Source organism: Heterocephalus glaber, unplaced genomic scaffold (genome assembly GCF_053883595.1).
Source record: "Heterocephalus glaber isolate CG9 unplaced genomic scaffold, H.glaber_assembly_v1.0 deba00001498, whole genome shotgun sequence".
NCBI classification, from domain to species: domain Eukaryota; kingdom Metazoa; phylum Chordata; class Mammalia; order Rodentia; family Bathyergidae; genus Heterocephalus; species Heterocephalus glaber.
Window position 1 is genome coordinate 6,952,171 of NW_028258321.1, and position 25,932 is coordinate 6,978,102.

At 58.2% G+C, this 25,932-nt stretch overlaps 1 protein-coding gene and 1 long non-coding RNA gene across 3 annotated transcripts in view; both read left to right on the top strand.

Annotated features, from left to right (window-relative positions):
• LOC147825500 (uncharacterized) overlaps positions 1–18,985 on the top strand; it is a 42,432-nt gene extending 23,447 nt beyond the window's left edge. The window contains exons 3-4 of one of the 2 annotated variants that reach the window (XR_015440670.1): positions 8,972–9,107; positions 9,462–9,592. This is a non-coding gene — a long non-coding RNA (uncharacterized LOC147825500). Of the gene's footprint in view, positions 1–8,971; positions 9,108–9,461; positions 9,593–15,846 lie in introns of those variants that run through there. The other variant, XR_015440671.1, reaches the window with a different exon arrangement.
• Positions 18,986–23,035: 4,050 nt separating this feature from the next.
• Positions 23,036–25,693, top strand: Lbx1 (ladybird homeobox 1). The gene is made up of 2 exons (XM_004866344.3): positions 23,036–23,481; positions 24,139–25,693. The coding sequence occupies exons 1-2, from the start codon at positions 23,157–23,159 to the stop codon at positions 24,654–24,656; spliced, it is 843 nt and encodes a 280-aa protein (XP_004866401.1). The 5' UTR covers positions 23,036–23,156; the 3' UTR covers positions 24,657–25,693.
• The last annotated feature ends 239 nt before the right edge of the window (positions 25,694–25,932 follow it).

The window sequence follows — 25,932 nt, forward strand, 5'->3', positions numbered from 1 at the left end:
CGCTTTATGGCTGCCAATCTGGGCCCTGAGAGAGCGGCACCCCCACCCCGTCTGTGTCTCGGGTTCTACTTTCTGAGGCTTCGGTGATTTCCAAGTTCTGACACAGTCATTAGTTACAAAGAGCAATTATTTTTTTTGTCATTAAGTCATTTTTTAAATGGCTCCGGGCGACATCACAGAACAAAGAAACAAAATATCCATGAAAAGACTTAATCACAAATTACTAATTATTTCACCCCCTCCTACCTCCCCAAATCCTGAAATCTGAGCCCCATGAAAAGGGAGCAGGTCTCCGTCCGTGAGCTCTCCATGGCTCTTAGCCACCTAATCCATCATGGGGGTGCACTTCCTGGCCCCTCTGAGCCCCAGGGAGGGGGTGACAAGGAGTCCCCATCCTGGCTCCTGACCTTTGAAGTCACCTTCTGCCCGTAGATGCAGCCTTTCAGCCAGCAGGGGAGGGGCAGGTATTGGGGACCCAGCCTGGAGCCCCGTAGCTGGGGCTGGCCACGCCCCCTCCTGGCCAGCAGGCTCCCAGCTGGCCACTCTGGGCCTTTGAAGCCTCCTGGGCCACAGTGGAGCAGCCGCCCCCTGCCGTGGGGCTCCCAGAGTCTCCAGCTGGAAAACAACCGGAGGAGGAAGTAATCCTGGAGGGGAGCCCCTGGGTCCCCAGACGTGAGGAAATAAAATGTGTTTGACACCAAGATGTATGGGAGCAGGGCGGGCGGGGCATGGTGTAGGCCCGGCAGCGTCTGGCCTTCTCCTAGGGCCAATGTGGTCTCCTTATGGGACTCTGGCTGGGGAACAAAGCTGGGTGGGTCGAGGGCAGCCTTCTCGGAAATGCCCACCGTGCCCTGTCTCCTGCCCACCATGTCTAGCTCCCCAAGAGCAGCCTACCCTGGCCTTAAGAGACAGCTCAGCAGCAGAGGTGGGAAAGATCCTGGGAAAGGAGGGATTGCAGGTCCAGGGTCCGAGCCACTGAGAAGCAGGGGTAGTGAGTGGGGAGCGCTTAGAGCCCCAACTCCAACCCAAGTAACCTCCCAAGTGGCCCGGCCCCAGCTCAGCTCTAGACCTGACTCAAGTAAACACAGCCCCGCTCATTCGCCCGCCCGTTCAGCAAATGCTCCTCAAAGCTCACTGCAAGCCAGGCTGTGGCAAGACATTGGTGAACATGGCAGATCGTGGTTGTATCTTCATGGCAACCAAATTTACTTTTCTTGAGAATTTTTTTTGCTGAGAAGCTCTGGATCAGAGAGAAAGTCAATGCTAGACCCAGTGTGCCAGGCCCAGCTGTTCCCCACTCTGATTATTTGGACAGTAGCCTCCTGTCCACTCCTGCTGTCTCTCGGGTCCTGTTAGAGGTGGGATAGTCCATAGGTGGATGGAAGGAAGGCGCACAAAGGATGTTTACTAGGCAGAACCTCCTTACTCACACGTGGGCCATTGTTCCTGTGCCATGTGACCAGTGATGACCTTGAGGATAAATGTTCAAAAATGGTGGAGTCATAGTCACTGTCCCTCCACGGGAGGTTGGAACTCAAATCATCATTCCCAGCCATACACAGGTCCTTCCTTGTCTGACTGTTCTCTTCTTTCCTCTCTTGTAAGCTTACCTGACCAAGGTACATCTGGGAATATGCAGGGCCTTGGGTTGTCTTTGTTAAAGACATCTCTTAAAGAGCAGTAGATTTGTCTCTGTCTCTTTCTCTGTCTCTGTCTCTCCCTTTCCAGTACCAGAGTTGAACCCAGGGTCTTCATACTGGATTACATCCCCAGCCCTTTTGTAGTTTTTGTTTTGAGCAAGGTCTCACTAAGTCTCTGAGTTGCCCGGGCTGGGCTTGAACTTGCAGTCCTGCTGCCTCCGCCTCCCTGAGTGCTGGGATCACAGGTGTGCACCACCACACCTGGCTAGGACCTGGCTTTTCTTAGAGATTATCTGCTCCCCTCTCCTGCTGCTCTTTAGACCTAGAGCATGTACGTTTGTCCTTCTCTGGGTGTAACAGAGACTTCTGGTTGTCCCCCAATATTCACTCTCCCTTTCTTCTTTCAACAATTAAACTCTCTGTTGTGGTTTGGATTTGAAAACCCCTCAAAACTCAGTGCTAAAGGCTTGGTGCCAGCTGGTGGGCTTTTGTGGAGGTGATTGGATCATGAGGGGTCAAACTTCATCCAGTGGGTGAATCCACTGATGAGATCATAATTTGATGACATCATTTGGAGGTGATAGAAACAGGAATTGTAGCTTAGTGGAAGGGAGTGGGTCACAGGGTGTGACCTTGTGGACTACCCCTGGTTTCAGGGCCTTTCCTCTCTGGTTCTTCCCATTCCTCTCTGCTTCCTGCTGCCTTGAGGTGAGCAGCTTTCCTCTGTCACATTCCTCTGCCACGATGATTCTGCCTCATCACAGGCCTCAAAGCATTGGAGCTGGCCAGCCATGGACTGAACCTTCCCTCTGGAGCCATGAGCCAACAGAAACCTTTCCTCCTTTAAGTTGTTTTCCTCAGGTGTTTTGTCACAGCAATAGAGAGCTGACGGGGACAGTCTCCAAGGGCTGCTGGAACATGATCACCCAGTTTAGGACTACACTTTCCAGACTCCCTTGCCTCTAAGTGTGTTCAGGTAGCTGGGCTCTGGCCAACGAGAACCAAGCAGAAGCCTTGTGGATCTTAATGTGCCCTTAAGAGAAGAGCCCCTGCCACGTGCCCTTCTCTTCCCATTGATGCAAGTGGATCAGGACCAGAGCAGAGGTTTCAGACCTCAGGATGGAAGCTGTTTGTGTTGAGTGTGGTGAGTCACAATAAAGAAGGAGGCTGGACCCTGGTCCTGGAGTGGAGCTGCCCTAGCTGTTCCCAAGAGCTTCTGTTTGGACTATGAGCAGGGGAGAAAAACAAACTTATATGTGGTGAACCCCCTTAATTTTGGAATTTGCTGCATGTTTTTCTTTTTGCTTCTTGGGGCAAAGGAAAAGTAAGTGACCAAAGGCATCACTACATAATATAATGGGAACCACATATGGTATCTTAAATATCCTAGGGCTGGGGCTGTAGCTCAGTGGCACTGCTCCAGCCTGGCTAGCGTAAGGTCCTGAGTTGGATCCCCGGTACCAAAGCAAAAAGAGTCCTAGTACATACATCAAAAAATAAAAAAGAAGAGATTAAATTAAATTTAATAATATATTTTATTTAAGCTGGTATTTCCAAAATATTTCAACGTGTGAGCAGTGTACAAATCATTAGAGATAGTATACATTCCTTTTTTATAGCACATCTTCAAAATCCAGTGCATTTTTCACACTCATGCCTCAGTTGCACTAGTGGCATCTCAAGTGCTCCAGAGCCACATTTGGCCAGCAACAATGGGATTGGCCAGCGTGGACCTAAGGGAATCGCTAGAGGCTGAAAAGTAATCAGGGACTGAGGACCAGCCCTGAATAAAGAGTAACAGCTGCAGTAACCACTGCTCCTACTGCTGCAGGAGGGTCTTTTGGCAGAGTTCTCCCATTTCTAGCTGCATGCTTGGCACACGGAGCATGCTCTGGCTTCAGCCCATGAGGAATCCCCCAACGCCTCCGCTTCCTTCATTGGACCCTGGAGCAGGACTATCTCGGGAAGCAAGTAGACCCTTAGGAAGATGGAGAAAGAGAAGGAAAAGCTGGAATGTGGACTACTCTCCAACCTCCGCTTTGGTTTTAATCAGAACAGAGTGGAGCAGGAGAGACAGAACCATCTGATCACAGAGCTGTTAGGCTCGCTCGGGGACCTCAGGCCATGACGTGCTCCTCTGGAGCTTCCCTTCAGGATCAGGCTCTCTCACTCTGTCTCCGGATGAGCCAGGCAGGGTGGCACACACCTGTAATCCTAGCACCTGGGAGACTGAGCCAGGAGGACACTGAGTTCAAGGCCAGCCTGGGCTACATAGCAAGCCCCTGTCTCAAAAACCTAAAAACAAAGCAAGCAAGCAAGCAGACAAACGGAAAAAATCAGAAAATGAAAACAAAGAAGGAAGACCTACCCCACAGGAAGAGCCTGCATTTACCAGCGTAACCCTACTACCAACTCCTTCATCAAGGTCCCTACCAGATCGCAGCCACCCCAGAGCCGCCCCTCACTTGTGGCCATAATTCCTGTCACTGCCATCCAAACACCAGCCAAAGACGGGTGTCTCGGCTCTCTGAGCTCTGGTATGGCAGCAGCTGCCTTCTCTCACTTCCTCCTACCGATCAGTGTCACCTCTTGTGTCTTGCCTGCTGGTGCCCCACTGCCTCATTCTTACCTCAGACTGAGTCCCCATTGTCCTATTTGAGCTCTTGGGCTCCGGACTCTTTCCTGCCTGACCAGGATCCACTGAAATCGACAACCTGTTTCTTCATGCCTGTTGTTTTTGATCTAACTGTGGCTACTTAGCCCTGGCCACTCTGTTACTGGCTACAGTTCTCGAGGCCTGTCGGGCTAGGCCTTGTCCTCTCAGGGACTAACATCCTGCCAGCGTCTTTTCTTGGGGTTTTGCAGAGCAATGACAGACTGGGATTCGCATAGTTGGTCCCTGGAGGCTGGTTTAGGGCTCCTAAACCCCACAGGAAGCTGGGAAAGGCTATTTCCTGGCAAAATGTATCAATGTAGAAAATCTGATGCACAGACAGCTTAGAGGACGGACCAAAAGTTGAAGGAGGGGATCAGAGTTTGCCTCGATGTTGTTTCCAAAGAGAGGAGGGCTGCTTCTCTCTGTTGAGGAAAGCTTACTGCAGAGAGACCCTGGGTACCTGATCTCTTCCCTGAACAGTGAGATCCTGGAGTCTGAAGCGTTTGGGGCAAGGGTTATTGATGGTGTGGACTTGTCACAGGCAACAGGAGCCGTCCTGTCCCCACCCCCTGTGCTCTGACCAGGCCCCTCCTGTCACTCTCTCACTGTCCCAGGGACCACAGGCACCAGGTTTCGGTTTCTGCAGCCGGCCACCCCCTCCCACCACGCCTTGAAGAGAAGGAAAGGACTCGGAGGTGTCCAGGGTGTGCGTCTGCACGGTCAGATCCCCAAGTTCTTGATCTGACTGTGTGACCCTCATCCCTAGTAGAATTTACACCGAGCTGGAGGCGAAGAGGAGGAAAAGCGTGGGGCCTGGTTTGGTGCCTTGTGAGACCACAGCCTTCCCCGTGTCTGGCACCGGCCTCTGCCCAAGGCAGGGCCTGTCATCAGAGAGGGTGCAGCGGGCGACTCTACGGGGTGTGCGCCAGGCTGCCTGGATTTTGGGGCAGCCCAGCACCCGTTAAGACTGACACTCTGCCAGGGGAGGACAAGCAGATCCTGCGGTGACTCATGACAGGCCGAGCAGAGGTGATGGACAAGCTTCCCTTAGCCACGGCCAGGAGAGCTTGTGGCCACAGGCGCACGAGGCACCAAGCACACCTCTTCCTCACTCCTGCTGCCAAAAAGGATGGAGCCCTTCTCCTCTCGTCCAGCAGCCTCTACTGAGTGAAGGCCATGTCCTGGGCACTGAGCTGAGCCTCAGGGACACTGGATAAATGAGACTATTCTTATCCTTCAGGAGCCTGCAGTCCGACCGTGTTGATGCTGACAAGAGAGGCAGGGAAAGATCCATAGCCCTGCAAAGGTAGACCCAGTGCCTGAGCCGATCCCCTGAGCAGGCCGAGTGCAAGATCCCGCAGGGCATGGGTGCTTCCGGCCGTGCCCCCGACAGGGACATCACCTGCAACTGGTTCCAGTCATAAATGGAGCAAAACAGCTTCAAGAGCTGGGGGAGGACTGTGGCAGGAGAGCAGCTGAGCTTAGGCCCGGCCGGCCCTGATGCCCCTCGTGGGGCAGAAAGCCGTGGTTTCCTAAGACTGGGAGCTCAGCTCTGCTTCTGTGCCGGGCTTGGTGGACCTGTGCCCAGGCTGGGAACCCCAAGGGAGGAAGCACTGAGGGCTCGAGGAGAGAGGGCAGCAGCGAGGCAGGGGACAGCCTGCTCCTGGGTCAGACTCCAGAGTCAACAGCAAACTGGCTGCCTTTTCAGACTCGGCTAGGATGGGCAGGGGCTGGAGGGCAGGGTAAAAGGTCACAGTGCCCTGGGCCACGGGCGGGGCCGCCAGGGCTGGCAGGCACCCCAGCACCTGTGCCTAGCCTCTGCTGGAAAAGTGGCGGCCGGCGGTCCCTGAGGGGCGAGGCCCTCAGCCTTGCCCCAGCACTCAGAGTCCTGTCCTCAGCCTGGGCGGGAGGAAACCCGGCAGACCACTTGGTTCTCCTCCCTTGTTCAGGGGAAGAGTCCCAGGCCTGGGTCACACAGGGTAAGCCCAGCTTGGGTCTCTCGTCCAGCCTTCCTGGGGTCCCTGCAGGGGCCCCGAGACGGAGAGCATCCCCCCCCCGCCCCCGAGGGACTCAGCGCATTTCCCCAGCTGAGCGGACCCACTTCAGTCCTGGAGAACTCTCGGTGTGCCCAGGCCTCTGCCCCCACCTGCTCAGCCATCAACAGCTTCACTTGGCTCTCCCTTTTCTGCCTTCCTAGCTCATCTTCTCTCTGCTCTTCCCCCAGCCTCCCTGCCAAACCTCCCTGCCCCAGCCCTGCATCTCTGTCCCACCCACGCCTCCCTCAGACACAGGGACTGGGCCTCCTAGGGCCAGGGTGGGTGGCCCCAGGGATGCTGATGCCTCCTCCCATCGCTGGGGGCACCAGCAACATGGGGGGCGGACAGTGCACAAGGCCAGGACCTGGCCTGGAGCCCAGACTGAGGCAGGGCTCTCTCCCGAATCCAGCTCTGAAAATTGCTGCCAGGGCCCACCCAGTTCTGGGGGCCTGAGGGCTTATTCGCAGGAAACTCGAGGGAGCCTAAGGCCCAGTTCATAGACTTCTCTCCTCCTCCCCTTTTTCCTTCTTCTGGGTGGTACTGTGGACTGAACTGAGCTACATCCTCATCCTTTTATGCTTCATTTTGAGACTGGGTCTCACTATGTTACCACATTTCCCAGGCTGAATTCGAACCTGTGACCCTCCTGCCTCAGCCTAGAAGGGTGCTGGGATCACAGGCGTGCACCACCCAGGGACAGAAACTTTCTAAGGGCCTCAGGGAGGCCTGGAAAGGAGGCAGGCAGCATGGGGAGGGAGTCGGGCCTGACTGTTCCTCCAGCTGAAGCCCGGTGCTGCTCTCTGCCAGCCTGGTCCCACCAGCGCAGGAGTGGGCTGGCCTCCATCCGCAGGTTGTCCCTGTCCGTGGTCTGTCCGGGGTGGAGGCTTAGGTGTTTGGGAATGACAGTGCCCTGCGGTCACTCGCACACACATGTGGCAGGTGCACACAAGTGCTCCAGCTCAGGTGCCCATTCCTATGTGCACATGAACACAAGCGCACGTGGGCTCAGGCACCCTGTGCCACTCATTCGTTCATTCAGTCAGTCAGTCAGTCACAAACCTTTGTGAAGCAACTGCTCTGCCTTGGGCCCTGGCTAGAGCTGGTGTTACAAGCGTGGGAAAGACGGACCCAGACAAGGAGTGCTGGCCCCCTGGAGTCTGCAGCCTCACGGGGGAGAGAGACATCCAGCATATATTGTCCCCAAGTGGGGAAGACATTAAACTCCTTAGGTGCCATGGTGGAGAAATCCCCTCTGGACTGGACAGAAAGAAAGTGGAGCCCCGCAGGGCCTCAGAGGGTGCAGCCTGGGGTCTGAGAGCAGGGCGGCCTGGGTGCTGGGGGCAAAGGGAGCGAGTCTCCCTCCTCCTCCGGGCGCCTCCGCCGGCGGAGCTGCTCTCTCGCCTGCTCGGTGTTGGTGTCGGTGTCCTGCCCACTGTCCCCCACGCCAGTCTCGGGCCTCTCAGCCTTCCAGGGTCACCACTGCCACTGCACACGCTGCTCTGGCACGGTCATGCACTCGTGTGTGCCGCACACACAGGCCAGCACCTGCGACCGCGGGGAGCATCTCACATGTGCAGGCGCACGCCATCCTCCCTGCCCCTCACGCGTGCGGCTTCTCACATGGCCTGGCCCCACAGACCCACTGCTTCACCATGGCCGCACGCAGTCCTTCACACCCTGTCGCACGCACATGCATGCACACACGTGCGCATGCGCAGTTTTACACACAGGCAGCCACATTCCTGTTAGGCTTCGGGAGACAGGCGTGTGCAGCCCCCGATCACAGCTAAATGTCAGCAAGTCCCTCTCCTCCCAGTTAGAGATGAATTGTTGCTCGGGAGATATTTCATCCTTAATGCCTCCCGCTTGCCCTGGAGCATGCGTCTCTGGGAGGTTACGTTTCTCCCAATCTGTCTGCCGCCCCGGTGGCTCAGGATCTGCCCTCTGCCTCTCAGCTCTGTGGGAGAGGAGGGCTCCCTCTCTCCCCTTACAGCCTCTCCTTATCCCCACCCTCCCGCCAGCTCAGCTCCCGGTGAGAGAACAAAGCCCTCGCCCTGCCGCTCTCCCCAGCTCAGATGTGTCCCAGGCGGAGGCGGCCACACTCAACCTGCACCCCAGCTGGAGAAGACACGAAGGTGGCAAGGGAGGAGCCCTCACGGACACTAACACCGACACAACCCTGCTCCTCCCTGTCCCAGAGCAAGAAATAGCAGTGCTTGCGTGGGGAGTTGGCACAGCTGGGCACGGTGCCCCCGGAGGCCTGGCCCTTCCGCCCCGCAATGCCATGCTTAGGGATTCAGTGTGAGGGCACAGACACAGTCCAGGCAATTTAGCTTCGAGGGGCTCATCCCAGCCTTGTTTATAAAGTGAAAGATTGGGCCAGGGATTTAGCTCAGTGGTTCCGCTGCCTGCCTTGAAAGCAGAAGGTCCCCAGTTCGATTCCCGGTACCAAAAAAATAAAAAATAAAATAAAAAAATAAAGTGAAAGTTTGAAAGCATCCTCAGTAGCCCACAGTAGGCACCAGCAGCCATGCAGCTGCCAGCAGAACGCAGGTGACCGTCGACTTCAGCGTCGGGGGAGGCATCAACCACATAGTGCGGAACACAGCAAGCAGGGTGCCAAGGAGTGTGTTCCACAGATGCGAGGTGGCCACCCAGACGGGGCCTGAGAAGAGAAACGCGCTAATGGGATGGGGTGAAAGCCAGGCCCGGAACTCGGCTCACAGCAGTGCACTGATGCTGGTCTCCGAGACCTGACAAACTGACCGTGATACGGTAAGATGCTAACAACAGGAGACCCCAGAGAAGGTAAATGGAAACTGCCTTTGTGCTGTCTGCAAGTTTTCTGTCAATCGAAAATTAAAGCTAGCTTTAAGAACCATTATGAGTGTATAATGTGCTACCACTTTTTTTTAGTATTGGAGATTGATCCCAAGGCCTTTACACTGAGCTACCTTCCTGGCCTTTTAAATTTTTATTTTCTTTTTAATTTTGAAACTGGCCTCACCAAGTTGCTAAGTTGTCCGGGCAGGGCTCCAACTTGCAGTCCTCCTGCCTCAGCCTCCTAGAGCACTGGGATCACAGGTGTGCGCTCCCATGCCTGACCGTTATGTTTTTTTCCATATTTAGCCATGTGGAGACACAGCTAGAAGCACTATCTGTGAGGAACAGACACCAAGTAAATTTGCCAGAGCTTGGATCATGGACTTTCCAGTCTCTGGAACTGTGAGAAATAGATGTCTGTTGTTTATAAACTTAAAAAGAGCAATAAAAATATAAATCTCAAGATCTGAGAGTGTATTCACCAACATATTTTCTTTTGTGATTTCTGAGGGTTGAAATTATGTATGTATGTATGTATTTATTTATTTATTGGTACCGGGGATCGAACTTGGTCCTTGCGCTCACAAGGCAGGCGGTGGAACCAGAGCTAAATCGCCGGCCCATGTATTATTTTATTTTATTTTGATTATTCAAAATTTCATTTTTTAAAATAAAGAAACACGTGCCCCTGGTGCGATTTTAAGAAACTGACCACTGCGTCACCGGATGTGAGAGCAGCTTGCCCCCAGCTGAAGCCCAGCCTCCTCCTCCCAGCGTGGCAGCTGCGGCCCTGCAGGTCTCAGCGGCCCTTCTGCACACGGCCTGACGCCTGTCCGGCAGTCCAGCCCGCCACCTGGCCTGTCGTCCTGGGTGCCCCAGGGCTTGGGGCCCACCGCGATTTGCCCACAGCCCCAGCCTCCCCAGCCCACCTTCCCACTCTGGCTTGACTCCCTTCCTCCTGCACCCCCCGCCTGCACCGCGCTGGCGTCACCCTGCCCACCAACCCCTGGCCCGCCCATGCTACATCCCTCAGCGGTAGTTGGTAGAAAAACTCCTCATCTTCACCCGAAAATGAGTCCACGGGACAGTTCTACAACCACAGCAGACTCTGCACGCCCTGGACTCCCTTCTGTCCCTCCTTAGAGGACTGTCCCCCTACCTGAGCAACAATGTAGGGGGCACTCCTCACATGCTGTTCCCTCTCTACCCACCCCAACCCACCAGCACCCCAGGATCTCCCTTCCTCCTGTCTCTATCAAGGCCCCACCTCTTCTGGCCCGGGTCTCCCAGCATGCTCTCTGGTTCTCTGTCTGTCCGTCCTCCTACACAGTGTCCCTCTTGGCCCCCCTCCCTCCTTTCTCCTGGACAAATGTGGTGAGTGAAGAGTCGCTCTAAGCACCTCTAGCTCTGCCATCCAGTCTTCACTCCGTGCCCTCTTTGGCTGTGGTGAGGCCCCTCCTGTCACCTGCAGTCCACAGATGGCCAACCCACTGGCCATTCACGCTGACCTCACTGACTGCTCCGCAGAATTTGATCCTATTCCTTCCCCAAAAGGTGTCCGTGATCTCCAGCCCACCTGCTCTGCTCATTTTCCTCCTGACCTCCCAATTACTCCTCTCTATACTCCTCTGACGTCTTTCCTTCCTCCGACGTCCTCAATATGGGGATCTCCCGGGATTGTTTCCATCCTGACAAACAGCTCTGAGCTCTGCTCTGGACTGCATGACTTTCTGCTTCTCGTCTTAGGGTGGATTCCCTGACTTCAAGACCCATCTCCAGCAAGCCCTGCCCTCGGACTCCCGGGTCTCTGGGCTCCGCTTCCTGCCTGCCCATCTCCCCAGTCCACTCCACCACCAGATCTGGCCTGGTCTCTTGCCTGCATTCCTCGATGTTCTGCCCTCCCTGTCCCTCCTTTCCTGGATATGGCACAACCTCATCCTTGCCATCCTGCTTTTATCTTGTCATGCTTACATGAGCCCCAATAACGCAGCAGCCTATGGGTCCTCAAGCTGGGGGGGCCAGATACTTTATTAGTCTCACTAGGATGCTTTTGCGGGTGAAAGGAGCCTCTGTAAAATAATAACAATTTAAGATTTGAAAAAATAATTGTAAGCTGGGCCTGGTGGCGCATGCTGCAACCCAGCATTCAGGAGGCTGAGGCAGGAGGATTGCCTGGGCTTTACAGTGACATGATGTCTCAGGAGCAACAATAACAAAATAACAATTACAGTGGAACAAGAGGCACAAAATTCCCCCCAGAGCTGCCCTGGCCCGCAGGCCTCCCAGGCCCAGTTCCAATGACCAGTGTGTGCTTGGTGGCAAACAGCCCTCAGTTTGGGGTTACTGGGGTAAACCTCATTTCTGGCTCCCCCTCAGGCCCACGCGGCCGTCAGCTCCCGGTCTGTGCATCCCTCACCATGCCTGTTTGCACCACAGCTCTGCGTGCTTTCCACTTTCCCCCGGACGAAAGAAAACTCCTACCTCGCCTCTAAAACCCCCTCAGAACCAGCCAGCCCCAGGGATCTCCCTGGGTCTCCCGGGCCAGTTAGACGCTTTGGCTGGACAGTTCCCTGTTCTTTCGCAGAGTTTTATGAGTCCTGGCTCATTACTCCAACTGCCCACCTGCTCATCTGCTCCCCCAGAGGTCCCAGGGACAGGAAGTGGTCTTATTTATGCTTAACAAGGGGCGTGGCCACGGTAGGCTGTCACTAGTGCTACCAACTGACTACATCCGCAGAAGGAGGAAATCCTCCTGGCCCTGGGACGCCTGGAGGCTGTTGTTTTCTCCTCTTCCTCGCTGTCCCGGGCATTTCTTAAAGCCCTCCATGGTCCTGTGACTATTTCTCCCAATGGCACCGCTGCCCGCCCCTAGTCTCAATGTCTGGTGTCCGCTGTGAGGGACACGGCAAAGGCGGGGATCTGGAGCATCTTGAGGCTCAAGATTCGGGGTGCAGGTGCTGAGCAGGGGCCAACTGTGGCAGTGACAAGGAGGCGTGTTGGGGCCGACTGTCTTCCTGACCTTTCGGGGCCTGAGTGGACGGTGGTGGGGCTGCCGGTTGGCTGGCCCCCCTCCTGGGCTGGCGGTGCGGCTGGCGGAGACAGCACCAGGCCAGCCCAGCAGACAGCCATTGCTGGCTCCAGGCCTCCCAGCCCAGCTTGCAGGTCCCCCAGAGTGGCGGGATTGATTGGCTGCAGCCGGAATGGGCACCAGTCTCCCTGGCTTGGACAGAAACGGGGCCATCTGTTACACCTCTAGTTAAAAGTACATAAAGTTGAGCATTTGTGCGCCGACAATACCACCCCTGACACCCTCCACGCGGCACAGCGCTGGCTCCTTGGCAGCTCCTGCTCCGAGACAGGCCGGCGCAGTGACGCCTCGTGCTGCCTGGGCTGGCACCACTGCAGGCTCCGCAGTCCCCTCCAGCCTCCAGGGCGGGGCAGGCCCAGCCAGGAGCCGGCACCTGGGTCCTACCTGCACGGAGCGTGGAGGGAGAGGCTTTGGGGTAGGCGAGGGCGCAGCAGGCCACTTCTGCATCAGCTCTGGGTGCTTGGGCAGCGGACCGTGCCAAAGCCCAGGCTCTGATTTGAGGGCACTGAGACAGATGCTGGTCCCGGTGGGCGGGCTTTGGGCAAACCTGTGCTGGCTGAGGTGCTGGCCAAGCCAAGTGGGAGGGTCCATCTTGTCCACATGAGATTACACGCCTTGAGTTCAGAGTGCCCAAGGACTGTGGGAAGACTGGGTCCTGTGCTGCTGCCTTGGACCCTGGTTCCTGGGCTCCAGCTGTGGACTCCGATTTCTGAACTCTCTGGGCCTGGGTGGGCAAAGCATCCCTCAGATGTCTCTTCCCATGAACATCCCAGGTGCCCAGCCAGGCCTGCCTGCCATTGTGACATTCCTGCTCCTGAGCCTTCCACTGGCTGCCCCTCGATCCACCTCATGGCTCTGTCTCCTCCCTCCCTCTACCCCATCTCTCCCACCCTAGAGCAGAGGACCACTCTAGACCCAGCTATGCCACTGAGACCTCCTGGCTCCAGGGCCCTCCCCGACGCTGACATTTCAGAGGTCGCTGCCCTGTCTGAATGGCTTCCTGGGAGGTCTGAGTGGGAACTTTCTCACACACAGCTGGCAGAGGGCTGGGTGGGCACATGGGGTGGGGGAGGACCTCAAAGTCCTGTTTGTTTGTTCAATACACTCACAAGGCCAGGCTTTAGCAGTCCACACCTGTAATCCCAGCACTCAGGAGGCTGAGGCAGGAGGACTGCAGTGAGTCGACGCCAGCCTGGGATACATGATTCAAGGCCAGTTTGGACTACCTAGCAAAAGAGTGTGATTGACATGGAATTGGTGAGGAAGAGAGAGAGAGAGAGAGAGAGAGAGAGAGAGAGAGAGAGAGAGAGAGAGGCTAAACCCTGCCCTCAAAGAGCTTAGCCATAAGGCAACACATTAACTACAATGGCAATGAACTGAATCAAGCAACATGCTCTTTGTCTTATGCAACAATGGATTCTGAGAGCTGGAAAGGACCTAAGAGGTCAAAGGCTTTGACACCCATCCTTGGACCAAGCAGGATTTTATGCATGAAGGACAGCTGTGGGTGCAGCTCTTATGTGACACAAGGAAGTGAGGGCAGAATTCGAGAGAAGCAGCGGTGGGTGGTCAGTGGTGATGGGCGCTGCTCCCACACTCCGCGCTGGAGGAAGCGGAAGCTCACTGACACGCAAGGTACCTCCCTCCGAGGGCCATTCCCGGTGTGAGCTGACCTCGCTCCCCACGCCCTCCCAGCAGTTCGCCGGTCACGATTCGATTCAGCCAACAGCTGGATGAGGGTGAGGGTTAGCACAAATGAAAGGGCTCTGTAGCCCCTGCAGCAGACGCGTCCTTAAATATGGGGCCCTGGGTGCCCCACTAGGCTCCCCTGGTCCCAGAGCCTGGGCTGTGCCCGCCTCCCAGCCAACCAGGGATGCTGTTAGACTCCTCAAGTGCCTTAAGCCTCCCACAAGAAACTCCCCAGAGCAGCTGTCACGATGGGAGTGACCTGGCGCAGCAGCACTCCCTCACCCCTGAGGATGGGATGAAGGGACCCGAGGACTGAGGGTGGTGGGGGACTCATCCTACCCAGGGGCACAGGGGACCCCTCAAGCCTCTCCAGCACAAGTCCTGCTGCTGGCCCGGCCCCTCCAGAGCATAAGCAGCACGACTCAGACAGGGTTTGACTCTGGGGCCCAGAAGCACCCAGCCAGGGGCTCTGGAGGACTGAGCAGTGGGCCTGGAGGCAGAAAGCCCTTGGCTGTTTCTCCTTTCCACAGGCATGCCCAGTGTGTGTGTGTCTGTGTGTGTGTGTGTGTGTGTGTGTGTGTGGCAGAATGTAAGGTTGTAGACCCTGGGAAGCTATGGAAGAGGGCATGAGGTGCCTAGGGGCAGGGAGCAGGAGGGCTAGGCAGGCAGGGACATGGAGCGCAGAGGGCTGCCAGCTACTTCCTAGGTGTTCACCTCAAAGGAGCCACTTGTCTTCCTGAGCCTCACTTGGTATCCAGGGCGGGACATACAGGGACTGTTCAGGTGGCCCGTGACAGGCCGGATCCCTTCCAGGCCAGGGGTCTTCCCCTCTGAAGGAGCCCAGCCCAGACCCTGGGGTCTGCTCCCCTGGGGAGCAGGTGGCCTGTGTCCCCAGAACCACCCTGTAGCCTCTTGTTTCTCTCTGGCTCTCAGCTATTCTGGACCCAACAAATCCTCAAGTTTTTCCTTCCCCTTGTAAAACCCTGTCCTTCAGTCTCCCGAGGCTCTGTGCACAGGCTACCCTGCCCATCCTCAGGCGCGAACCTGGGGTGCGGGGGTTGGGGCTCAGGAGGACTGAGGCGGCTCTCGCTAGGCTGCAGGGTGGGGCGCTGTGGCCCGCGAACCTCCCTGGCTGTGTGGCAACCGCGCTTTATTAAATGCTTCACACAGATTCGGTATAATAAAGATGAATATATTATATCTTTTGCCTCCCCCAGAGTGAGACCATAATAAAAGAGGGGAAAAACGATAAAGCGAACATAAATACAGCGTAATGGGCTGGCGGCAAGGGCCGCCCGCGACCCGGCCCTGGGCCCCTCCCCCGCAGCCGCTGCAGCCGCGACTCCACCCCGACCAGGACCACGCGGACAGTGAGGGACAGGGAGGGACGGACGGAGCAACCTGCCCTCCGGCTCCGCCCCCGGCCGGGACAGTGAGGGCCGGGTCCCCAGACCTGCCACGTCCCTTTGGGGTCTTCCACGGGTGCCTCCCAAGCCGCTTCCCTGGAAAAGTGATCCAAACCTGCCCCAGAGCCGGAGGGGAGGGAGCCGGGGACCCACCCGGCCTGTTCAGGTCCTGCAGGCTTCAGGGCCCCAGCGCGGGCTGGGCTCCGCTTCCGTCTGTGGGCTGACCAGGGCGATGCGACCTCGGTTTCAGTCCCCTCTTCCACCAAATGCAGAAACGGTGAGGACTGGGGAGGACTCAAACGCCTGGCACCCATCGGCTGTAAAAAGAAAAATAAGCAGCAGCCATCAATTGCTCCCGAGATGTTCCTTAGAACAAACGGCCAACCAGACCTCGGATTCTCCAGGCTCACCTCTCCATAGGCCCCACGCTGACGGCCCCTTTCCCAAATTGGGAAAAGAGCCTTAGTCCCTGTCACCTTCCCTAAGCCTCTTCCTTCCCCACCTCCAGGGCTCCAGAAGTTGAGAGATCGACTCAAGATCACACAGCTGGCCAGCGGGAATCGAGTCCTGCGATGGCGTCATCAGCCTGCCCTCCTGCGCCTGGCTGGACTCCCTGACCACCTCGTGCCCAGGGTGAAGTGAGTCTCAGCTCCCGGCCAGGGCTGCGCTGGCCTTACCTCAGCACCCAAGAGAAACGAAGGCCGGCTGAAGAGACTGAGGGGCTGGGGGAGCCGGGAGGGAGGAGCAGCAAGCCTGGCGGGCTGAGGGGAGTTGTGTCCTGGGCACAGTGGGCTCCTCGCTCAGGCCCTCGGAGACCCTCAGGCGCTGGCCCGGGGGAGGCCAGGGCCGCCAGGGTGAGGATTGGGGCCCAAAGCAGCGGCAGGGAGGTTTCCTGGGGAGCGGAGCTAGACAGCGGGTAGTGTGACCAGGAATCCAGGGGCAGGCGCTGAGCGGGCAAAGCCACAGGGAGCTGACTCTGCGCGAAGGGAACAAGGCTTCAAGGACCTAAGCTTTCTCCAGACCCAGACGCTCTGGCTCCCTTCCCGTGCCAGGGCGAGCGCTAGGGACCACAACAGACGGAGGTGTCCAGCGGCCCTGAGACCGGACCACACGTCCCAGTAAGAAAGGCAGAGGCACGGCCAGGGAACCCAGCGCCCAGAGTGGGCAGAGGGCCGGCAGCTTCCTGGGGCCTCCCTTCACTTGCAAGGCAAATCCTGGCCCAGAGAAGAGGCCTCACTGACCCGGCTCTGGACGCGGCTGCCCGTGATCCCGTCTGGCTGCCCCTCTGGCCTTGGTCTTATCTGCTCTGCCGAGGTCTTGGGGCGGCAGTGTTCAGGAGGACAGATCTGGCTGGCAGGAAGCCTCTGGCCAGTGGGAGCTTGAGCGGATTGGGGAGGGAGGCTTGCAGGACTAGGCTCGGCACAACAGGATACAAACAGCCAAGGGTTCTGCCCAGCTCCCCGCTCAGGCTGTTGGTGGCCTCCTCAGCTGGTTTGGTGGGGACACCAGGGCAGCACAGGCAGCCACGGTGGTGCTCATGCAATGAGCCCCAGTTGGCTGCTGAACTTTTCACATGCAGTTTACCAGGAGAAGCCTGACTCAGGCCTTTCCCGCTCCGGCCCAGCCAGGCAAGCCTGCTCCTCGGTCTCCTGGCTTCCCTCTGCCTGTCCCCTGCCCTAGCCCACACTCCACTGCCTGGCAGCAGGTGTCTGCCATCCTCCCAAGACAGTGAGCCTTCTGTGGAATCTGCAGATCCTAAGCCCACTGGGTCAGCAAGAGAGAAGGTCAGCTGTGGAGACGGCAAGGAGAAGGGAGTCATTCGCCCACCCCCCCCAATCCACAAGCCCCTGCCCCTGGGCCAGACCCACTGGGATCTAAGGGTTCCGTGCTGTCCTAGGAGAAGGTATGGAGACACTCAGCTCCCATCTGGCATCTTGCGTGGCTATTCCTCTTCCCTCTAGGTCCTTGCTTCTGCACTTACCCAAGTACTTCTGACTTTTCAAAGTTCCCCTCAGATACCACCTCAAATGAGAAGAGAACCAGTCCTCCGACACACTCACAGTGCACAGTGAGGTCTCTCCACCCCCTTCGCAGGCCCCCCGGACTACTGGGGTGGGATGGGTGTGCCTCCTGCCACTTCTGCCTGCCCTTAATCCCCTATCTTTTGCTGTTCTTCCTCTCCATTTCTGGGGGGATCAATCCTGTTTTTTAAAAAAGTGAAAAAAGTCCAATCCTCAGTGAGGCCACAGCACCGCAGCTGAGTCCAGACCACCCCCCAGCCCACAGCACTGAAGAACCAGGTCTCTGTGCCCCTCTGCAAGTGTTGCAGGTGTGAGCACTGGGAGCGTCCCACACCTCCATATGGCTGGCAAAATCTCTGCAACTACCCTTCCTTGCAGCCCTGGCCTTCTGGGGTGCAGGCTGAGCCCTCCACTAGGCTCTCTCTCTGGCTCTTAGGTATGTATTCATTCACGCAGTAGAAACTCGGGAAGCCCTTGGTATACGCCACACTGGCATGGAGGCACTGGGAGGAGATTCAGGCCTCATCCTCCTCAAGTTCACAGCCAGGTGGATGGAGCGGCAGAAAGACAGAGACAAACCAGCACACTCCTGAAGGTGGACAGGGCGGAGCATGTACCCCAAGGAGACAAGTTGGGCGCAAAGCAAAGGGCAAGGGTTGCCAGGAAGAGGAGGGGCAGAGACCGATCTGGCCCCAGAATCAGGACACAGAGGCTTGGGACCAAAAAGTGGGCACCCAGGCCAGGAGCCACTCCAGCTCTGCCCATCCCTGCCTGCCCCTGTCCCTCCCTCAGCGGTCAGTGCCTCCCACATCTCCACCTTAGGGCCTGTGAGAGACTGGACGGCCACACTAAGCTGCCCTGAAGCAAGGAAGAGGGACCAGGAGTGCTCTCCACTGGCGCTGCAAACTGGGGTCACTGGAGCAGGGTGGAGCCTAGCACTCCCTGGGCCTGGGAGGAGGGGACTTCTCTCCCTCCCCGAAGTGGCCTGAATCTAGGCTGTAATTACCTTTCGGGATCTCCAACCCCCTTGAGAATCCAGCATGTTATGCAACACCAGCCCCAGAAAAATGTGCCCACGTGGGCTCCATATGAATTTTACCCACAATTTCTGGGTCTGCAGAGCTCCTGAAGTCCATTCGAAGCGCCCCTGGAGACCTGTGGTTAAGAACTTCATAGTTCAGGAGCCGGACATGGTGGCACACACTTGTAATCCCAGCATTCTGGGAGGCTGAAGCAGGATGACTGCAAGTTTGAGCCCAGCCTGCTCAATTTAGCACTTTAGTGAGACCCTGTCTCAAAATAAAAATTAAAGGGCTAGAGATGTAGCTTGGTGCAAAAGTCCTGGGTTCAATTTGCAGTACTGAAAGAGGAAAATCATGGGGATTAAGGGCACAGAGTTGGGTTAGGAAAAAAAAGAGTTCTAATCCCAATGACTTTAACATAAGCTGTGTGACTCTGAATGGTTACTGAGCTTCTCTGGGTCTCTCACTTTCTTTCTATGGAAAATAGGGGTAATAGCAGTAGCTGCTTCAAGAGGTTGTGATAATAAATGAAATGAATCAAACAGCCTGGAGTCAGGTGCGGTAAGGGCATCAGCATTTACTGTCATGGTCATTGTTGTTGTTACAGAGAAGCCCAGGGTGGAGGCCTGCCTGCCTGTCACACTAGTGAAAACGCACTGCAATTCCATGGGGTCACAGCGGCAGGTCTCTGGCCAAAGGAGATGGGCTGGTGGGCAAGATAACGCTAAGACTTTGACTTGAGGGCCAAAGGGCCTGAGTGAGTCCCAGGGTTTCCCAGTCTGGACTGAGTCCGAGGGCTTGGGGGCTTGCGTGAGGACTGCCTGGCTCACACTTCCTGGCCATAAGGACCAACCCCTTTCACTGGTGTCTGCAGGAAGCGCTTATCATGGCAACTTTTTTTTCTTTTTCGCTTTTGTCACGGCAACTTTTGCAAAGTGCTTTTCCCTTTGTCTGGCATATTTCCCAAACTGGGGGGCCTGCAAACTTTTGATAGAATAATCCTTTCCCGTCAGTGGAGACGGAACGCGGCTGGACATTGGCCTGACATGCAGAGAACAAGAATTCAAGTCAGGACATGGTGTCGAGCCAGCTTTGAAAGTGAGCATCCTCTACGCTGAATGAAGCAGATTCGAGGACAGCTGCTTTCCGGCCCCAGGGAAAAGACACCGGCCCAGCTGATGGGGGGTGAGAACGAGGAGGCCCCCCAAGTGTCTCCCCTGCCCAGTGTGGGCCCAGGAAGGGTTTGGGCAGAAAGATGAGCGACGACTGGGTTCCTTCCCATCAGACTCATTCTCCCACTGGGCTCCTCTCCTTTCTGAGGCTCAGTCTCTAAACTCCTCTGAGGGGCACAGCTGGTATGGGGGGGCTGATCACAAAGCCAAAACACCCACTGCTCTTCAGGATGGGCACCCAAGGCCAGCAGATCAGATGCTGGGAGTCCGGAAAGCCCGAGCCCAGCACACACTAGGTGTTTGGAGTGTGGGTGGGGCTAGGACCATGGAGGGGGAAGGTTGTTGGGGAAGCTGGGTCGGTTTCTGCTGCTCTGCTTGCTTCCGTGGTGCTGAGGGTAGAGCCCAGGGCCTCACCTGCAGTGGGAGTGCTGTGCTCTGAGCCACATGCCCCGAGCTGGGCTGCTTTCTGAAGGTGACCGAATGAGCCAATCTGGGCAAAGTTAACTGAAACGACGAAACACTAGCAGGTACCACCTGCCCCGTTCACCCTGAGACGTGGAGTCCTCCTGAATATGCTGACCCAGAAGCCAAGCAATTAAACCAAATAAGCAAAACCATGGGACTGGGACTGGGGACCCGCGCCTTGCAGGTTAGGGAAGGGAGGTTTGGTGCCGTGGGTGAAGGTGATGTAGCTGATGTGGCTGATGAGGTGGGAGATCCTCTCCACTCTGATGTGGTGTGGTGAAGACTGGGTCCCAGGAAGCAGGGCCCTTCTGACCCCAGAATACATTCCAGCTCTCGCTGCTAACTTCCCAGCCACCCTGACTCCACTGGTCTTTAGGGACTGGGAGAGGTGAACAGCGACAGGGGCTGGCTTATCCTTAGGGCCAGTCTACCAGCCTTTGGGGGGTACGCACGAGGGCGTGGAAGCCTCCCTCCCTCCCTCTCTTCATCATAGGCTAGGGAGGCAAAGGTCCTGCTCCCCAGATCTGGACAGGCCCCCCTGCTAACGTGAGGTGGGTGCCTTGCCAGAGGCTCTGGGTTAGAGGTTTGGCCTTGCAGGAAGAAAGAGCTGAGGCGAATCCCGAGGGCAGGATGGGAGAAGAGCTTCACACTGTCCCCTCCACCTTCCAAGCCCTCCCGGCACCCTCCCTCTTGGGATCCTCTCCGCCAGCCCAGGACGCTGGGGACGCCACTGTCGTTAGGCCCAGCATCTCCTTGGGGCTTGCAGGGCAGCAGGACTGTGTCAGAGACAGGCCTGCCCTCGGGATGGGACGGATCTGCAGCTCTGGAGGGGGGAATTATTCTCACTATTTTTGTCTCAGAGCATCTGTCACCCCCTCCCCCAAATGGAGGGGATAGACAGAGAAGGGGATAGACAGAGAAGGGCATAGAAAGCTTCTAATATTCCCAAGTAGGTCTGGGGCTGGAACTGGGCCCCCACACAAGGATCCTTTTATTTCTGCTTAGTCTGTTTTACTCGAGAGAGCTCTAAGGCACCATTCCAAACACATAACAATTGTGAGATAAAGAAACCGACCACTGGGGTGCAGAGGCCCCTCCTCGAGGGCATGAGTGCCCCCCCCAGCCAAGCTGAGCTCACCTCCACTGCAGGGGAGGTACAGGGAGGGGCAAGAAGTCCCTCTCTTCCCACCCCAGCCTCTCCCGGTGCCCCAGTCCTGGCACTGTCTTCTCTGGGCCCTTCCCTCGGCCCAGCGTGGAGGGACCACACTGCCCACCAGGGAGTTTAGGAACAAAGCCAGTCGCGTGGGGGCCTCTTCTTCCTTTGGCTCCAAGCCCCTCTTCTTCCCTTCCTACCTCCAAAGGTGGAAACAGAAAATTAGAGCCCGACACAAACCAGATGGGGTAGCAATGGAGAAGAAGGCCTAAGGGCCCAGCCCACTGGGGTGCTAAGGGAAGTGAAACACATAGCCGAGGTGCAAACCCACCTATGTGTCCGAGGTTCACACATGTTTACACAAACACACAAGGAGAACCACACACCAAAACACAGATTCAAAGCAACCACCTCCGAATAACGATGCACACAAAATGCTAGCCTAATATCCACACATTCCAGGCCAGGGGGGCCCCAGGGCCAGCCCAGCGGAACCGGCCTCCCTGGAGTTCCCGAGGGCGGCCTGCTCGCATCCGGAGCAGCTGGAGTGGGCTCGCCGGGCGGGGCGCCGCAGGGCCGCCTGGGCCGGGGCACAGCGCTGCTGGAAGCGCGGAGCCGGCCGGGTAGTGCGGCACCCAGCCCGGTTGCGGGCCAGACCCGGCTCATCAGACGCGTTTGCCCTGGAGAGCCGCGACCAGGGAAAGTGCGAGGTTGCCCAGGAGGTAGGGCGGCCGCTAGGGCGGGCTCAGGCCGGGGACAGGCTCCTGGTGCCACCAGCTCCTCCCTCGCCTTTCGGCTGGCGGGTCCCCTCCCCAGCCCCAGCCCCACCCTGTCCTGCATCGTGCGCCCCGGCCGGGAGGCCGCCTCGGGCCCCGCGGGCCAGCCGGGCCTTCAGATTCCCTTTCCCAGGCGCGTGGCCCAAGGAGGGGTGAGGCCCAGGTCGCTGGGCTGTTCCCGCCCGGCTCCGTGCGCCCGGCAGCGCGACCCTCCCGGATCGGGCTCTTACCTGGCCCGTGCCGCGGCCGCGTCCCTCCCGGCGGGCTCCCGACACCCTCGGCCCCAAATCCCGGGTCGCGGAGCCCGGGCCTCTGGCGGGCGGGCGCTGCCCTCGAAGCCGGGCCGGCGGGAGGCGGGTCGCCGGGAAGGCGGCTCTCAGTTTGGGTTGGGGGCGGTGGCTTTCCCGCCGCCCGAGGTTCGGGTGCAATAAAGGCGCGGCTAAGGTAATTTACAAACCGCTCGCCCGAGCGCGGCCCTGCGCCCGGACTGACAGGCGCATTAGGCAGGCTAATTCCGGGCGGCTCCTCCTACCCCGGCCCGCTAATTAATGAGCTTCCCAACTTAGAGCCGCCTGCATTGGACAGGCAGAGAGGGAAAGAGAGGGCGAGGGAGAGGTAGAGAAGGGGAGAGACAGACGGGGGGAGCGGAGAGGGAGGGAGGGAGGGAGGGAGGACAGGGAGAGAACAGAAAGAAGAGAGCGGCGAAAGGCCGGGAAAGGAGAGAGAAAGAGAGAAGTGCGCCGCAGATAATTGATGACTCCTCGATCGAGGCTAACTTGTTAGCAACAGCCAACTGCCCCTTCTCCCCGCCTCCCCTCGCAGTCCGGGATCGGCGCCCTTGCCTCGGCTCTTCCCACTGTCGCCGCCCGGAGCCGGGGCCAGGAGCCTGCGGAGCCACCTGACACCTTTAAATAGCACCGGGGCCGGCGAAACTGGAGCCCCGCGCGGCACGCCCCGGCTCCGGCCCCGGACTGCTGCGAGCCCCGGCGGCCGCAAGGGCGCCCGCGCCAGCGCTCTCCTCGCTGGGCCCCGCGCGGCTCCGCCTGCCTCGGCCGCCGCGCTAACCAGCCCCGAGCCCGCCGCGCGCCTCCTGGCGCGGCCTCCTTGCCGCCCCCCGCCGCCTGTCCTCACCGCCTGGCGCCCGAGCTGCCCGCGGTCTGGGTCCTCGCGGTCGGAACCGCCACGGCCGGGCCCCCAAACGAGGCCGAGATGACTTCCAAGGAGGACAGCAAGGTGGCGCCGGGGGAGGAGCGGCGGCGCAGCCCCCTGGACCACCTGCCGCCGCCCGCCAACTCCAACAAGCCGCTGACGCCGTTCAGCATCGAGGACATCCTCAACAAGCCGTCCGTGCGGAGAAGTTACTCGCTGTGCGGGGCGGCGCACCTGCTGGCGGCCGCCGACAAGCACGCGCCGGGCGGCTTGCCCCTGGCGGGCCGCGCGCTGCTCTCGCAGACCTCGCCGCTGTGCGCGCTGGAGGAGCTCGCCAGCAAGACCTTTAAGGGGCTGGAGGTCAGCGTCCTGCAGGCGGCCGAAGGTAGGCACCGCCGCTCGGTCCCCTTCGCCCAGCGCCCCCGCTCGCTTGCTGCCTCTGCCATCCCCGGCACCCGTCAGGGCCCTCCAGCCGCGAGCTTGGGGTGGAGGGAGCGCGGCGGGACCCAGCCCCCGGCTCCTAGGGACCTCTGGATAGGCCACAGTCGGGTGGTCTGAGGGGGGTTGAGAACCTAAGAGCTTTTTGCAGTCTGCCTGCTTTGCCGGGCTCTCTCCTGTTCCCAGTGGCCTAGGTGCTTCCAACCCAGAGGAGTTGGAGTCGACAGAATCTTTGCTGGGACCTTCTAGGTAGGGTAGAGTTGACTGTTTGCGAGGGTTAGGGAATCAACAGCCACACTGCACCCCACGAGTCCCGTCTGGATTCCGGCTGCTCGCAGAGACTTTGGGTGCTGCAAACCAACTCTTAGTGAGTGGGCAGAGACCAGAACAGTTTTTCCTAGGGGCTTCCGGGAGACTAGGGGCCGGAAGAGGTTCGTCACAGCCGGTGTTTGCTGCGGTCTAGGAAGCTGAGTCCAATCGGAGGAGGGGACAGCAGTAGATTCCGGGCCAGATGGGCCTAGGTGGGGTTTGGGCTCTGGGGCAAGAGGCTGGGTGGGATCGCTCCACTCTTCCAGTAGAAGCCCATCTTGTCATTTCCTTCCAGGCCGAGATGGGATGACCATCTTTGGGCAGCGGCAGACCCCCAAGAAGCGGCGAAAGTCGCGCACGGCCTTCACTAACCACCAGATCTACGAGCTGGAAAAGCGATTCCTGTACCAGAAGTACCTGTCCCCGGCAGACCGCGACCAAATCGCGCAGCAGCTGGGCCTCACCAACGCCCAGGTCATCACCTGGTTCCAGAACCGGCGTGCCAAGCTCAAGCGGGACCTGGAGGAGATGAAGGCCGACGTGGAGTCCGCCAAGAAACTGGGTCCCAGCGGGCAGATGGACATCGTTGCGCTGGCCGAACTCGAGCAGAACTCGGAGGCCGCAGGCGGCGGCAGCGGCTGCGGCAGGGCCAAGTCGAGGCCGGGCTCCCCGGCGCTCCCCCCAGGCGCCCCGCAGGGCCCGGGCGCCGGACCCTTGCAGCTCTCGCCGGCCTCTCCGCTCACGGACCAGCGGACCAGCAGCCAGGACTGCTCAGAGGACGAGGAAGACGAAGAGATCGACGTGGACGACTGAGCGGCGGCGTCTCCTGCCTTCTCGGTCCTCTAGCTCGAGCGCCGCCGCCTCCGGACCTGACCTGGAGGGGAGCGAGGATGCCTCCGCAGCTCCTGCTTCCTTCCCTGTCCCCAGGCCTGGACTCCCGGCAGCCGCTCTTCCCTCTCAAAGCAATAAACCCTGGCGGACTGGGCCGGCGCCTCGCCTCGAGCGGCCTCCGCTGCCTGAGCCCTCGCCGTGCAATTCTGTATGGCTTCTGTATGAATATTTAAACCTATATAGTGAGTCCTTCCCACCGCAGCCTGAATTCTTTTCTTTCTCTTATTTTTTTAAACACCAGATACTTCGATGTTTGCGAAGCTCTGGCTTGCAGGGCTGGCTGAGGGCGAGGCAGAATCCAGAACGAATGAGCGCTAACCCTGAGATTTAGAAAGGGGCAGCTCCGGCCTTTCGGTTTTTCTCTGCATGTGGTGAATGCATCGGCCGGCTCCCTCCCGCGTCCCTCGGCCTGTCTCAGTTGACTTCTTTTCTTTCTTTCTGCTTTTTTCCTGCGTGGGAAGGGAGTGAGGGGGCAGCCGGGTCCTGACTTGCAAGTTTGGAAATCGATCTTTCCTTCCCCGCCAGAGAGCTGTCTTCGATGCCGTTTCTGCCTCCGATGATGCCCACTAACATCATTTTTAAGATTCTTACCTCCCTCCTGCATTTTTTCAGACTGACTGCTGAAGTCTGGTTCTTAACGGCAAAGCAGGGGGACATCCAATCAGCCAAACATTGGAAACAGAACCCAAAGCCCTAGAATTTTTTTACTCTTTTTAGAATTTTTCTGCATGTGACAGAGACAGGAGGAGGCCGACCCAGGTCCTCTTCCCCAGCTCCTCCGCAAGCTGGGTCTCTCCCCGTCTAACACCCCACTCCTAGTTCCACTTTGTCAGGAAAGGGTGGCCTGGTGAGGATGGGTCTGGCGTGCCCTTTTCCTGCTCCTGCCCTGCCCTCTCCTCTGCGGACTGTACTCGAGGCCTCTTTCTCCAATAAATAAAGTCTTTGCCATTTTACTAGAACCCACAGTGCCCGTGTGTGCGTGAATGGCCCAGCCGGGAAGCAGCGGACACGCTGAGCTTCCCACTGCTCTGGGCCTGTCACCCTAGCCTTGGAGACTGGGGGGGGGGGCGTTTTAGGGCAGGGGTGAGAGCGAGGGATGGAGGGAAGCAGCGGGAGGAGGTGCTTCGTGTCTGCTACACGGGAGGGAGAAGCAGGCTTCGCCAGGTCCGGGTAGAGAGCAGGGCCTGAGAGCCTGGGA